Source organism: Acanthaster planci, linkage group LG06 (assembly GCF_054643075.1).
Source record: "Acanthaster planci isolate LZ-2023a linkage group LG06, COTS_SCS, whole genome shotgun sequence".
In the NCBI taxonomy this organism is placed as follows: domain Eukaryota; kingdom Metazoa; phylum Echinodermata; class Asteroidea; order Valvatida; family Acanthasteridae; genus Acanthaster; species Acanthaster planci.
The window spans coordinates 8,013,964-8,027,681 of record NC_141782.1 but is presented as its reverse complement, the minus strand read 5'-3'; the positions used below and the strand labels follow the sequence as shown (position 1 = coordinate 8,027,681).

Here is a 13,718-nt window from a genome sequence, read left to right as displayed (position 1 = left end):
TGGGACTAGGGTTAAAGAATGGAGGATTTTGGAGGATTGAGGATGACGAGTATTTTAAAGGCAACTTGGAGGCTGGGGTAAGAGTTTACTTTGTGATTACTTTTTGCGTCATCCGTTGTACAAAATATATATGTGTGCCTGTACATGAAAGTTACGCCAATACTCAACAATAGTAAAGCTGTTCTGATCTACATCTGACGCGGGGAAGTTTTCTGGATTTTGGCTTAAAAGATATTAGCCAAACTTTCAGAGGCAGTTTTGCTGCAAACCATCCAGATTCTTCCACTGCACAAAGAACCAATGGTAAATTCTCTGAACTTAAAATGGGGTTTCAAGCCCCATGTAAAATCATTAGTGGCAAGGCTCTGGATTGTACCTTTCTCCGCTACTCTCTCATCTGCTTTAAACTCCAACAGACGGGTGGGGAGGTTTGGAGATTTTCCTTTATAAAAAAATACATGTGAATACCAGTCACTGCTACCTTATATGTGCCTACTTGGGAGCCGATCGCCATCGATGTCTCTTAAAAAGAATACAAATGGTATACAGGTACTATCAGTTTCCTGCACTGTGGTAGATTTTAAAGGCTTAATCAGATGTCTAGAGCAAAAATGACTTACATGTAGGAAATAGGGTTAACTATGAAAGGACATCCTTGCCCTATGCAAGAAAAGGTCAGGTGTCATCTTCAGAAGGAAGTAAAAGACTGCCACTGTGACCCACAATCAACATTGGACAGTTTCTATGTGTTCCTGCAATATAGGACTAATCTTGAAAATGTTTCAGGAAGGAAATAAATGTGTATGTTTGGACATGGATTAACCCCGCCAGTCGTGTACCATTTCCCACTGGTCTAAATTGTGTGCATGAGTTCCTTTTCCAGGGTAGCTGCATGTGGGACCAGATGTTGTAAACAAATCTCCAAGTTTTGAAACTGCGCACTGTGTATCATTCTCACATTTAATGCACCTCAGATGTGCTTCCATCAGTTTCAGAAGAATTCTAATTCTTTTTGTAGCGGCTTTTGGTGTAATAAATGGGACAATTCTGATCTGGTAACTTGTATGTACATGTACGGGTATAAAACTGGACTGCAAAAGCAACGATCATTTATTGACTGAATCGCGTAGAATTTTGGGCACAAAATCAAATACAAGAAATAACAGCTTGTCTGCAAACACAGCTACTTCACTGCAATGACACAAATTTTGGTGATGGCATTCCAAATGAATCTTATTAGCTTCAGCTGTTATACTTTACTAAATGCACTGGAAAGACTAGTTTAAAATGCCTCAGGGGGCCATGCAATGTAGTTTAACACCTGAAAGTCTCACATGATTGTTTAACATAATCATTTAAAATGGTACATTTAAATTTATAAAACTATGTACAGTGGAATGCTGCTATAACGAACATAACGGAGTCCACGCTAAATGTTTGGTACAGCGGTCATTTGGTATAGCAAAATTAACGGCCGAACGTTTCATTGCCATGTTGAATAGCGCTCACTCTTGTCTAAGTGAAGTGCACCCTCTTTACTTTTTATTTTAACATTGTAAGGGAAAATCAGTGTTGTCCGTACACAGAACTCATTCCCTTTACAGAATTTTCATGCCAGGAATAATTTCACAGTTTTGTGACTTCTGACCTGTCTGACAGTTCGGTAGACACTACTACCCGGTAGTAGCCCATGGCGGTACAATGTATGCTTGGCCATAATTATTTGCTTGGCAGGAGATGCTCAAGCCTTACACTGTACTAATCTACACTAGTAGTACTACTATAGGTTAGTACAGTGTAAGGTTTAACCATCTGTACTAACCTACACTAGAAGTACTACTAGTGCTAGTAGTAGTAGGCCCCTACTGTAGTATCTCCTGCACGCAAATATGGCCAAGCATACCTACATGGCCATGGGCCAAGTGAGAGACAAAAAGCACGCATGTAGGCCTACTGTAGCTACACGACGATATGCCTATCCGGATCTGATTAACTGGTCCAGTCATCAACTTTCTGCATTTCGAAGCGATACGCTGTAAATTCTCGAGGCCTATGCGGTGGGCCAGTGTGGAGCTCAGGCAGGGTGACTGCATGTAGCGTTGCAGGCTACATGCTTCCTGTCGATTTCATCAACATGATCAACGGCCGGCAGAGTGACGGACGAAGGCGAAGCGAGTCACCACAGCTGCCTTTCATACCTTTGGCTTAAACTTCTAAACTGGCATGGCCAATTGAGAGTTCAAATATGTGACAGCATATGTCAAAGAATAGAAGATTTTATTGAATTACGTGGATAGCTTCAAATATCAGGAAAAATACTCACTTCAAAGTCTTCAGTACCGTTTGAGTGCGCCATTATCGAAAACTGTACCCGTCATGCATGCATCACCGCACCGACCGTACCGCAAACACTGCACTGGCGCGCTGTCGCGGCGCAGTACACAAAAGTCAGGCAGACTCCGATCTCTCCCCAGACGTCTTCCAATGAAACGTAGTCTATACTTGTCAAGTGTATACGACTATGACGTCATTCGACCGGCGCCTTTTCTTTAAGAAGAAAAATGGCACTTGCAGCTACACGTTTGGCAACAAAATTTCTCAGGTTTGTCACTTTTCCTCTGGCGAGTTTCTAACAGTCAATGATAGCACTGGTTACACTATGCTGTGCATGATGTTTACATACGCGCTTCCTTTTTTAAGGAGACTTGTCAACATTTTGCACCAAAGACGCGAGTGAAACTGACGCATTTCCTACCTCAAGTTCAGTGTTAGGCCTTCTTGTCTTTTCCGTGCTTGGGGGGTTTGGGGTCAGCTCGTATCCGAGTTAAGGGTGCAGTGTCTCAATTCAAGGAAAATTCTCTGCCAGGCCGAGGCGCTCTAAAAGTACTCTTACAGCTTCTTTCGAAAAGAACGTCTGTGTGGGTCAAGAAATTGTGGAAACGTGTAACTCTAAGTATGACCCAGGATAATCTCTGTCATGTCTGTCACGTCTGTAGATTCAGGGGCACCCATGCTGCAAAGCAGACAATTAATAATGTGATTGAAAATTTGTCAGAAGAACCCCAGAAAGGTGAGGGGTATCATTTGAAAAATGGCTGCTGAGAAGACTTGGGAACATTCATTTTTGGCGGGTTAATTAAAAAAAATCATTGGTTTACCTACTTGAAAATCAAATGAAATCTGAAGGACCAAACAACATGACACATTGTTTTTGTTTGAGAGGCCTCATGACTCGGGGTCTTCAGATGCCTGCCATGGGGCTCCAAACTTTGTTGATTTTACACTATTTTCAGTGGAGTTTGAATTGGGGTAGTGCACCCTTAACTCTTGCTCTGGCCCAAGTCGTACCGCAGTCAACTCGTACCCTCAACGAAAACACACACGAACTGTGACCCAAACAGATTATAATTGTTTCCTTTCTTTTTTGCCCCAAACGGATTGGGATAATTAGTTTCCCTTTTAATACCCCGAATGGATTACGATAATTTTTCTTCCCCTTGTTCCTGTTTTCCTCACTTTTTGGATGATGTCAGATGCTAGGGATGTTTATTCATCTTATATTATTAAAATGGTGAAACTCGCAAGTATGGTCCCCCAAAGGAAAGCTGGACCATAAATTTTATTTTATTTAGGATTTCAATTCTATCTGTTTTTTGTTGTGCAGGGACCAAATCACGGAAATTTCCCATCCCAGGCCACCGTGATTGGTCAGAAAAAAAGAATGAGAAGGAAAAAATCTCTTTTTTTGTAGTCAGACGCCATTTTTATCCTACTTCCTAAACATGGTGGGAATTTTTCAAACGAAATCCAACTGGTAAAAGGAACTTTTATACACTTCATACATGTACATACATTTGCATTCAATAAATGCCAGTATCAACACCTCATATTATGCTCTGCATATTCTCTGCTGTGGGCCTGGGGAGTATGAGTTGACTCAGGTACGAGCCAACCTGGGTACAAGTTAACTCGGGTGCTAGTTGACTTGGGTACGAGTCAACTTGGGTGCATATTTTAGGGTGCGAGTTTATCCATTTCGGCTTGGAGATAAGGCATAAGTCACTACACGGACATGACAGAGTACGTGTGGAAGGGAGATTTGAATGTTTTTTTTACGTGACACTTTTTCTTTTACAAGCTTCCTTAGTTTAGTCAGCAACTTGTCTGGTACCCTGTATCACCTTATAGTTTAGCATTGCTCATCAAGCTTCCTGCAGTTAATTGTTCAGACTGGTGCGTGCTACTGAAGAGTGAGCATTACCACTCACAGCTCTCTTCAGCCTTCCCACATTTGCTCTTTTCTGCTCTTGTCACAAGTTGCAGCTGGAGTTTGTGCCGGATTGGTCACTCGAGTAATCCACTTGTGGCACTGTGTTGGGTTGTTATCACATTTCCATTTTTTTCATTTTTTTTACTTTGTCCTGACATTCCGAATAAATCGCGACCCAGTCTTCCTGAACCAGATGTCTTCAGATCCTGTTACTTTCCCAAAGTCTTATGTATTAAGTTAGCGGGGCAAATTTCCAGGTTACATATGCCTACTTTCAAGTTCCAGAACTGTAATTTAATTTTAAGCCTGGTTTTTGTATTGACGTCAGAAACGCAGAGAGCAACGCAAACAAGACGCAAACTGCAATGCGGACATGTGGAAACATGCCCAACAGAGGTGTCGCCGACAGCGCTAACATCTTTGTCCTGTCCGTCATGCATTTCTTTCGTGCAGAGACACTTCAAGTTCTTTTTTGCCCATTCAGAATTTTTCATCATTTGCACATGTGAACCACTGTGAGCAATGTGCCCTGTGTTCCACTCCGATTAGATTATTAGACTTTATTTATTTCTCCTGCTCAGGCTGGGTAACTACCAGGGTGCGTCTGTCCTGCAGAGACGGTGCTTCCACCAAACGGCCGTAATGGGGGTAACTGATGCCGAGTTCTCTGCCGCCAAGGAAAGAGTTGGCACCCTGACCCAAGACCCTGGGAATGAGGTCAAGCTGAAGATGTATGGACTCTTCAAGCAGGTAACAAATCACACAGACTGCATGTTTCTTGGCATATCTCCTTTGTAAAATTAAACATGGCGCTGGCCCTGTCACCACACAGTGGAAAGCTGACATGCATATTACCAGCCCCTTATAGGCCGTGTCCAAACAACTTGGCTGCAGCTTGAAATTACACACAACTTTGTTGGAAGTGGCTGCGGCATGGTTTTGAGCCACTGCCAAGTAATCTGGACACAACGGTATCATCTGTTTCAAAGTTTTGGATCTGAATACAGCACTGTCAATGCACCCTAGACAAGTAAAGCCTGGCTCCATTTCATGTAGCACACGCACTTTACATGCCGGACAATGCATTTTTATATTCCACAAATAATGTTGCTGATTGTCTTGTTCCAGGTGGCAGTTGGAAAGTGCAATGCACCTAAGCCCGGTGCATTCGACTTTGTTGGCAAGGCTAAGTGGGGTGCTTGGAATGACCTTGGAGACATGTCGAAGGTAACTTCATTTTAACTGCCCCTTAGAAGTGTTAAATTTGTAACAGTTTAGATCTCAATTCTGACAACTCTTGGCTTTGTGAGTCGGGAGAGAAAGCAGTGGGACAATGTGTGTAAGTGTGCACAACTGCGTCTGCATCTGGCGTGAAATACGCACAAGGTAATGTTACAAATCTGTAACAGATTCATGCAGGTGCGAGGGGGGGGACATCGGCATTCAACAATGCTTCTCTAGTTTGTGGCTAGTGTTTTTTATTTTATCAACAGCTGAATTCCCTTTTCTTCTGAAGTCAACCGTATTATTGCAGATTCTGCCTCATTCTTTTGCATGAGGCCTACAGCTGCCGGTCTTCCATCTGTTTTCTTTTATGTTTTGCTATCCTTGCACAGGAAGAAGCTAAAGAGAAGTACGTAGACCTGGTGAATGACCTGGTGGCCAAGGATCCCGGGGCCAAAGCCACCTCAGCCCCAGCTGGTACTCAGGAGGGTACATCCACAGCCGGCTCCTCCACTGGAGGTTACGAGAATCTGAAGGTGACAGTAGACAAGGGCGTGTGCACTATCATGATGAACAGACCCCATAAAAAGAACGCCATCACAAGGGAGGTAGGTAGCCTCTTCAGCTGATTTGTGGTGTGGGGTGGGGGGTTAGCGGTAGGCAATACCTGATAGCAGGGGCACTGCTCAGGGTGGATGGTGCCAGACACCCTCTGAAACTAGGTGCTGCTGGTCATTGAAGTTTGTATAATTTTGGCACTGAGAAGGAAATCTTACCAACAAAACTAAAGGAGGGCTCTCTTGATAAAACAGGCCCTTGAACAAGAAGAGTCCAGGCCCAAAATATGCCTTGTCTTGCTGCCATGTATGTAGCCAGAGATGCCGATCAAGGATTGGACTGATTAGCCGTGATTAAACATGGTACTGATTCGCAAGTGACTGCTCAAGATAAAGGCCGGGATGGTTGCCTCACCCTTTGTGCCCTTACATTCCCAAACAAATTAAGTATTGTTTTCTATCGGGCACATATTCACTCCAAGTTCAGACAAACTCCTCTTGAGCAAGATGTGTGTTTACAAAACCAAACCCAAGCTACAGTAGTAAGTATTTACACCTGCTGGCATTCAGAATTCGGATATTGTGTTTCAGCTTTGGTAAATTTACTTTTCCTGATTAAACTTCAGCTTTACACCCACTTAAAAGAACTGTTTCTTGGTCAACATGTAGAGCTGGGCCCAATTTCACATTGCTTATCATCAAATGATTTTTTGTGCTAACTTTAGCACAAAAAAATTCCTTCATGCCAGGATTCTTTTGACCGTGACTGCTGGGCTGCGGTATGCCCAGTATGCAAAGCCCTGTTCAGCAGCATATACCCAGCAAGAAATGAGACCGAGGGGTACCCCCCAACATGTCCAATCCTTTACACATTCCAGACTATTGTTACTTAACACATCCCCCCAAGATGTCTGAAAGGAATTCCCCAGATTCCTGCGAGACAATGACCAACACAAAGCAGGGGGGGTTCTCTCTGTCTCATACCTTGCTGCATATGTAGCAGCAGGCCCACATTGAAACTGCAGGTGCATGATGAATAGACTGTATGTGCGGTATGCACTAATCCTCACACAAACCAGTGGTTGTTGATGTCTCCCGGCGTGAAGGGGTTAAGCACAAGTGAAAAGGGTTTTCTTTCCTTTCTTTTCTTTCGCAGACTTACGAAGAAATCATCAAAGCCTTAGATTCTTCAGGGAGAGATGACAGTGTTGTCTTGTCAGCTCTCACAGGTACCAAATTCATGGAAAAAGTGGGATTCCAAGTTAAAGCAACCTGAGTGGTCTTGCACAGAAAGAAACAAATATCAGCCATTTGGTCAAAACCAGTATTCTCCCTGAACAAGATCAAAACCATTAAGCTTTCATAAGACACGGCTTTATTAATATTGTACTCATATTGTACCAATATGTGTTCTAGCTTTGACAATGAGCAACATAGTTGATATTTTAGCTGCTAGTTTAATAATCATTGCTCTCATTTTAAAAGTTCAAACTCTAAAAATGTGGTAATCGTACTTCTGTTTTTTCAACCACAGGGGCAGGAGATTTCTATTCTGGTGGTAATGATCTCAATAACTTCATGTCCATCACACCGGACACAATGAAGCAGGCAGCCAAGGATGGAGGAGAGCTTTTGGAGTAAATATTGTGTTTCTTTTTTTGTGGATGGGATAAGATTCTGGCAGGAAAGTACTGTTTGGCAAGTTCCTAGCCAGGAATATTACACGTAGGAGAGGGAGTGCAGTCGGGGCACGGCTTTTGTTGGATGGTTGGGACTTCACAGGACTTAAATTGGACATTTGATTGTCAGCAACATTGATTTGGGGATTCAAGGCTTTCAAATGCACTTTTATTTTGGATGATGGGGCAGTGTGGACAAATGGTAGTTTCACAAAATTGCGGGTAGCAACCATGCAACACCAATGAAAACAACTGCAGTAAGCACGCACGTACTTACTGATCAAAGAAAAGATTTTGTATCCCGATTGTCGAACTGGCTGATGCGTGCGTATGTTGCCATGGCTGCTGTTTTCACCAGCACAGTAGCTGCCGTTTTGTGAGAATCCCAGATGTCCACACTGCCCCATACTACATATAATCAATCATGGAAAGATAATCAACCGTAGGAAATTATACATGTACATAAGTTGTTGACCAATTTAAGGTTTGACTGCCAGCATTGTTGATGCATTGTTTTAGAATACAGATGCAGATATGCAAATAGCCGTACAAGTTTTCCATAGGTTTGTGCACAAACATGGATGTGCCCAACTGGCTTCACTTTGCATGGCAAGTTGGAGCTCTAGTTGCTATAAATAGGTCTATGGTACGAACACATGTCCGCAGTCGAAGCTATTCACTGACCAATGTTTAAGATGCTGTGATGACTTTGCATTTCTGTCTTTTGTTTTTAGACGCTTTGTAGCGGCATTCATCGACTTCCCCAAGCCACTTGTTGCAGCCGTCAATGGACCCGCCGTTGGTATTCCTGTGACATCATTAGGGTTGTGTGATGTTGTGTATGCTTCAGACAGGGTGAGGATAGTTCAGCTTAGTAGCATTTGTTTCCTCTTCATGGTCGGGCTTATAACGAGATATATAAGATTAACATTTCAGAAGATAAATTGGAGAAGAGGTGGCAAAACCTAAAACATCAAAAGCTTGGGTAAGGCATGCCATGCATTTGAAGCAAGATATGGGACAGAGAGAACCCCCCGCCTTTGTGTTGGTCATTGTTTGATCGGAATCTCAGGAATTCTTTACAGATTTCAAGGGGGATGTGTTAGGTAACAATAGTCTAGAGTGTGTATAGGGATTGGACAGGTAAAGGGGGGTACCCCTCCGTCCCATATCTTGCCTGGTATAATGCCATGTTAACCAAAAAGCACAGATAAATCCAAAACAAACAGGAAACCAATTAGAAAAACAAAAGACAGAAAGACAAAATACAGGGAACCAAAAAGAGAATAATTAAAGATACATTGAATGTACGCGTAAGGTTCAGAAAATAAACTGTGATATAAAATGAGGGTAATTGGAGAGATAGAAAAATCGGCATTCAGGTAATTGACAGTGAATCATAGATAATATATTATTTGAAAGGTATGAATTTACAGGAGATACAAGTACAGTTTGCGCTTAAAAATATAGTAGAGATTTGAACTGTTTAAGATACAACGGTAAGGAATTCCGTATTTTGGGTCCAGAAAATTCAGATTGTTTGAAAAGCAGTCGTGCGTTGTCGAGGTATATGCAAGGATAGATGATATTTTGCTCTGGTGTTGTAATTGTGTTTATGGCAATATCAAACATGCCATAATGTCAAACAAGTCATTTGTGGCTTGTTACTTCCAAACCCTGCCAGTAAATTTTACAGTCATGCGCCGTTAGTGGTGAAATGGTTGCACTCGTACAGTGATCTAATTCTGTAGATGTGATTATCCAAAACTGCTGAAGCTTTCTGTGGGCAAGTGTCCCTTCGATCAATTTGAAGTAGCGAAGCACTAACTACGATTACATTGTACAAATTCGTGGTGAATGAATGGTGGATCAAGGCATGTCACATCATGTTTTGATGTTCAGGGTTTTGATTGAGAATAAATCAGAGAGTGGCATAATCTCTGCTACGTTTTCCCTAAGTCAGTGACTCTGAAAAGCTGTTGCTTATTTTTATGTTGAAATTTTTGGAGTGTTAGATTTGGTTGTCCTCTCATAGGTTGATTTCTGATTTGTCCAGGTGGTATTTGTAATCAGTGTGCTGCCCTCCAATATCACATTTCAGTCTCCACTGTGCACAGTTGTTATGCCAAAGTTGTATTATGGAGTTGTTTTTTTTCCTCTAGCCATCCCCCCTCTTTTCTCTTACCTGCCCCAAGCTGCTATTTTGAGAAATGAATTTGTTTGTACTTATATAGGAACATTGTTGTGACTTTTTTCCCCAGGCAACCTTCCATACTCCCTTCTCTTCGCTGGGCCAGTCACCAGAGGCCTGTTCCTCTTACCTGTTCCCTAAGATCATGGGGCAGGCCAAGGTAAAAACCAAGAAAGTCTCCAGTTTTGCTGCTTGAGTTTCAGAAATCTGATACTGGGTTTGCGAGATTTCCAACAGCACACGTGACATGACTCAAGCATTCATTGTGCAGCCCCTGGTCTCAATTAAACCTGACAGTGTCCAGTAGTTCACTTGTATGACGTGCCATCAGATGTTGGATGAAAATCACTATGTCAGTCTTGCAGAGTAAAATATGAAATCTCTGTTCCAAAGTAAATTGAGGTTAAGTCACACATAGCGGAGCAAAAACAAACCAGGATCTATCAGAGCATATTAAGAACCAAGTTTATTCACACACTCATCCGTCAATTTCATAATCTTCAGTTGGGTATCAAGTAGACTTCTGGAATTCAGGAACCTGTGATAGAGCAGAAGCTTCTAACATTAACAGATACATGTAATGTTTCAGTTCAGACATTTATGAACACCAGTTTGGTAAGCCTTGCGAGTTAGTGTCCACCCTCCACCACAGTTTGTTGGAGATATAATGTGTTGTAGCTTCATCACGGTGATTCCACCAGAGATTGGTTATGTCATTGTGTCCCGGGACTTTTTTTACAGTCCAATGAAGTATTGCTATTTGGCCGCAAGTTGACAGCTCAAGAGGCCTATGACAGGGGACTCGTGACTGAAATCTTCCCGGATGCCACATTCCGCCAGGATGTCCAAAATAAACTTGATGAGTTTGCCACATTGCCCAAACAGGTAGGAAAGACTTTAAAGTCCAAAAAGTTAGAGGGCCAGACATTGTTATCGTTTCTGAAAGACAAAAATTATTCTAAATACCTATAAAAGCATACACAAACTACAGAAATAATATGGAAATGTTTTATGTAGATTCTGCAGTTGAGCGGGCATATAACCACCTGTTGACCTGCATGTTGCGACCAGCCTGTGGGCGTTTACAATCATTGCCCTCAGCAGGAAAAACACTCTGCTGAACCTGTGTGGAGTTGTATGCCCAAGAACATAATGCTTTTTTCCTGAAAACAGGACTCTATTGTGGTCTCCTCACTCTCCTGTGGAATTAATGTGTCCAGGGAGCTGTGAACTGACCAAAACTGTCCTTGTCATGATCTTCCAGAGGTAGTCACTTTCAGTGACTTACATGTGTTTGAATGCAGTGAGGTCAGTTGACAGTTTTGAATGTGGAGGAAGGAGGGACTGTTCAGAGTCTCCACCCCTCATCTCCCTATCCTTCCTTCCTTCCTACAGGCCTAACACAGATAGTTTTATTCAGAAGTAGTTTCTCTATATTTCTCACTCTGACATAGCTCTGTTCATGTTATACTCCCTACGCTGCTTTGGTAATGGGACTCATGAATTAATTCAGTCCCCATCACTTCTCTTCATAAACAGTCCATGCGGCTGTCGAAGACACTCATCCGCAGTGCTGAGCGTGAAAAACTCCATCAAGTCAACAAAGACGAGTGCGAGTTACTTGTAGAGCGGTGGACATCGGAAGAGTGCATACAGGCCATCATGGATTTCTTTGCCAAGAAATCCAAGCTCTGAGGCAGGAGCATACATGATGACAATGCAGTTGCCCAACTTCACACGAGGGGAACATTATACAAATCTGGTTGGCCATTTGTCAGGCCTGATCTTTGTCATTAGTGGTGGCCTGCGTTATCCACCCCAGGAGTAACAGAGTAAATTGGAAGATGAAATTTGAAGCCTTGTCATTGGGGTTGCATGTAAAAGGTTTTGGAACTGAAGTGGACGGCTTAGGCAGAGTTGAAGCCAAGATAAAAATCCCAACAGAAGCACAAGCTTCAATTGTACAGTAAACTGGCAAACTAGACTGTAAACATGTTTAGCATTTTATGTGCTGAATCAGGCTTTGTCTTAAAATGTTGTTCACGGCTACGGCTATTGTCCATGACTCGACAGTTTTTAATCTGTAAGTTATGGCCATAAAATATCCAATTTAGACAAAGCCTGACAAACATCACAAAAGGTCATTTTTTAATCACCTCCATGAACTATTGCAAAGCAAAGTTGAGGTGTTGGCAGCAGATACCTAGCACTCTGTCTAAATAGTTTAAGTACTTCTCCCTCCCTCCCCCCCATCATTTGATGGGGTATCAGAGTCTCACTTTGCATGGATTAAGCATGAATGGAGTCGTTCCAATCAGCTTATTGGTTTACTTGTCTAATTATTGAATGCCTCAATATGGCAATAAGCCTTTTTGCGGGTTTTAACTTGAATAAAATCTGGCACACTGAGTTCTTTAAATTCATGGGAACGTAACAATTCGAATTATCCACATGAAAGACACTGTTGCTATACCTCGTGACTTGGGGCAAGCTTTGGCTTAGTTACATAAGAGACGCACATAAGTGCCACACAAAAATGTTGTAGGTAGGCGTGCAATAGACGCAGGCTGCTAATATGTATATATGTATTTCTTAACCAGTGATCATTATTGGAATACTTTTTTGACGGAATTTATATTTGCACACACCCCGGAAAGCTTGCCGTCATCTACATTGCAGATCGGTTACATCAGTTGTCCCCCACCTCAAAAAGTGTGTACGGGGGGATACTGTACATATCTCTCCCCTTTGGGATTTATGCCCATGACTAGTAAAGGCCATGATCACCCCCCCCCCCGAAATGTGGCCAGAAAATGACTTCTGTGATACATGATTAGGAATTGCAGTAACCTTGGTTGTTTCTGTCAAAAGAACCTGTTGAATCCGAATATATATGAATGTTCCCAATTCGAAAAAGTGCACACAAAAGGGTGCAATTAGACTGGTTACTCTATCCACATTGCAAAGTGTACCAGTAATTATGCCAAGTTTGGACATAAACTAGCTCTAGGCTCACTGAGTGTAGCATTGGTTGTTTTTTTTTTTCAGTTTTAGACGGGATCGGTCATGACCGATCCCGTTCAAAATTGAAAAAGAGGAATACTAATGCTCCACTCAGTAGAGCTAGACATACATGTACTTTCTTATCCGCATTTTTCCTTAACCTGGAGCCTTAACTTTTGATTTGTAACTTAGGTAAATTTCATGTACTTAATGTAATTGTTAACAAGACCAGCCAGGTGCACATTGAGGGTGGTATTTTTTTTGCCTGGGGGGTGGACCCTGCACACACTCACCCCCCACACTTTCTCAGGAATACCAGTCTGCTCAGGTTGACCACCAAGGCGGGAAGAGAGGGCGAGTCATGCCTGCCGCATCTTTTTATAGGGCCTGCTAGGCTAAACTGGTACCCTTAAATAATCGTACGGGTAGACAAACCTAGCAGTCGGGAACCAACTAAGGTGAAGAATGAGGGGGGCAGTTACAAATTAATCCTTCGCGTTTGTGGGATTCAATTATTTGGTTTCAGGCTGCCTGGTTCAGGTCAAACAGCATTTTACTTGTTTGGTTCTTGACATTTTGTGCTTTTGTGTTTCTCTTTTGTAACTGTTGATTTAGTAAACCAGTCCAGATAAAATTTTAAAGTCTGCACAGTTAAAAAGAAACTAAACGCAATGAACTGTAGCAAGCTATATTCAGTTGCCATATTTCTGGTTAATATTGCAAAGCATGCAGAAACCTTCAGAATTGTTTGTTACATACTGCAAAAATAATGAAACGACATGAAAACACTCTGA

General features: G+C 42.2%; 2 protein-coding genes across 3 annotated transcripts in view; one reads left to right on the top strand and one right to left on the bottom strand.

Moving 5' to 3' along the window:
- LOC110980005 (chromodomain Y-like protein 2) overlaps nt 1-2,450 on the bottom strand; it is a 25,873-nt gene extending 23,423 nt beyond the window's left edge. The window contains exon 1 of the mRNA XM_087137700.1: nt 2,324-2,450. Within this exon, the coding sequence (XP_086993826.1) occupies nt 2,324-2,356 (33 nt within the window). The 5' untranslated portion in view covers nt 2,357-2,450. The remainder of the gene's footprint in view (nt 1-2,323) is intronic.
- On the top strand, nt 2,448-13,718 carry LOC110980022 (enoyl-CoA delta isomerase 2-like). 2 transcript variants are annotated; one of them, XM_022236286.2, is made up of 10 exons: nt 2,448-2,602; nt 4,852-5,020; nt 5,399-5,497; nt 5,887-6,102; nt 7,208-7,280; nt 7,586-7,688; nt 8,465-8,585; nt 9,992-10,081; nt 10,663-10,806; nt 11,461-13,718. In XM_022236286.2, the coding sequence occupies exons 1-10, from the start codon at nt 2,562-2,564 to the stop codon at nt 11,614-11,616; spliced, it is 1,212 nt and encodes a 403-aa protein (XP_022091978.2). In that variant the 5' UTR covers nt 2,448-2,561; the 3' UTR covers nt 11,617-13,718. The 2 variants fall into 2 exon arrangements, with proteins under 2 accessions (XP_022091978.2, XP_022091979.2); XM_022236287.2 differs by lacking the exon at nt 2,448-2,602 and adding an exon at nt 4,242-4,378.

Bases quoted from the DNA above. Each gene is read 5' to 3' on its own strand.
- LOC110980022 (XM_022236286.2), top strand. From the start codon at position 2,562: ATGGCACTTGCAGCTACACGTTTGGCAACAAAATTTCTCAG. The intron at 5,021-5,398 runs GTAACAAATCAC...GTCTTGTTCCAG, and splicing joins TGTATGGACTCTTCAAGCAG to GTGGCAGTTGGAAAGTGCAA. The intron at 10,807-11,460 runs GTAGGAAAGACT...CTTCATAAACAG, and splicing joins TTGCCACATTGCCCAAACAG to TCCATGCGGCTGTCGAAGAC.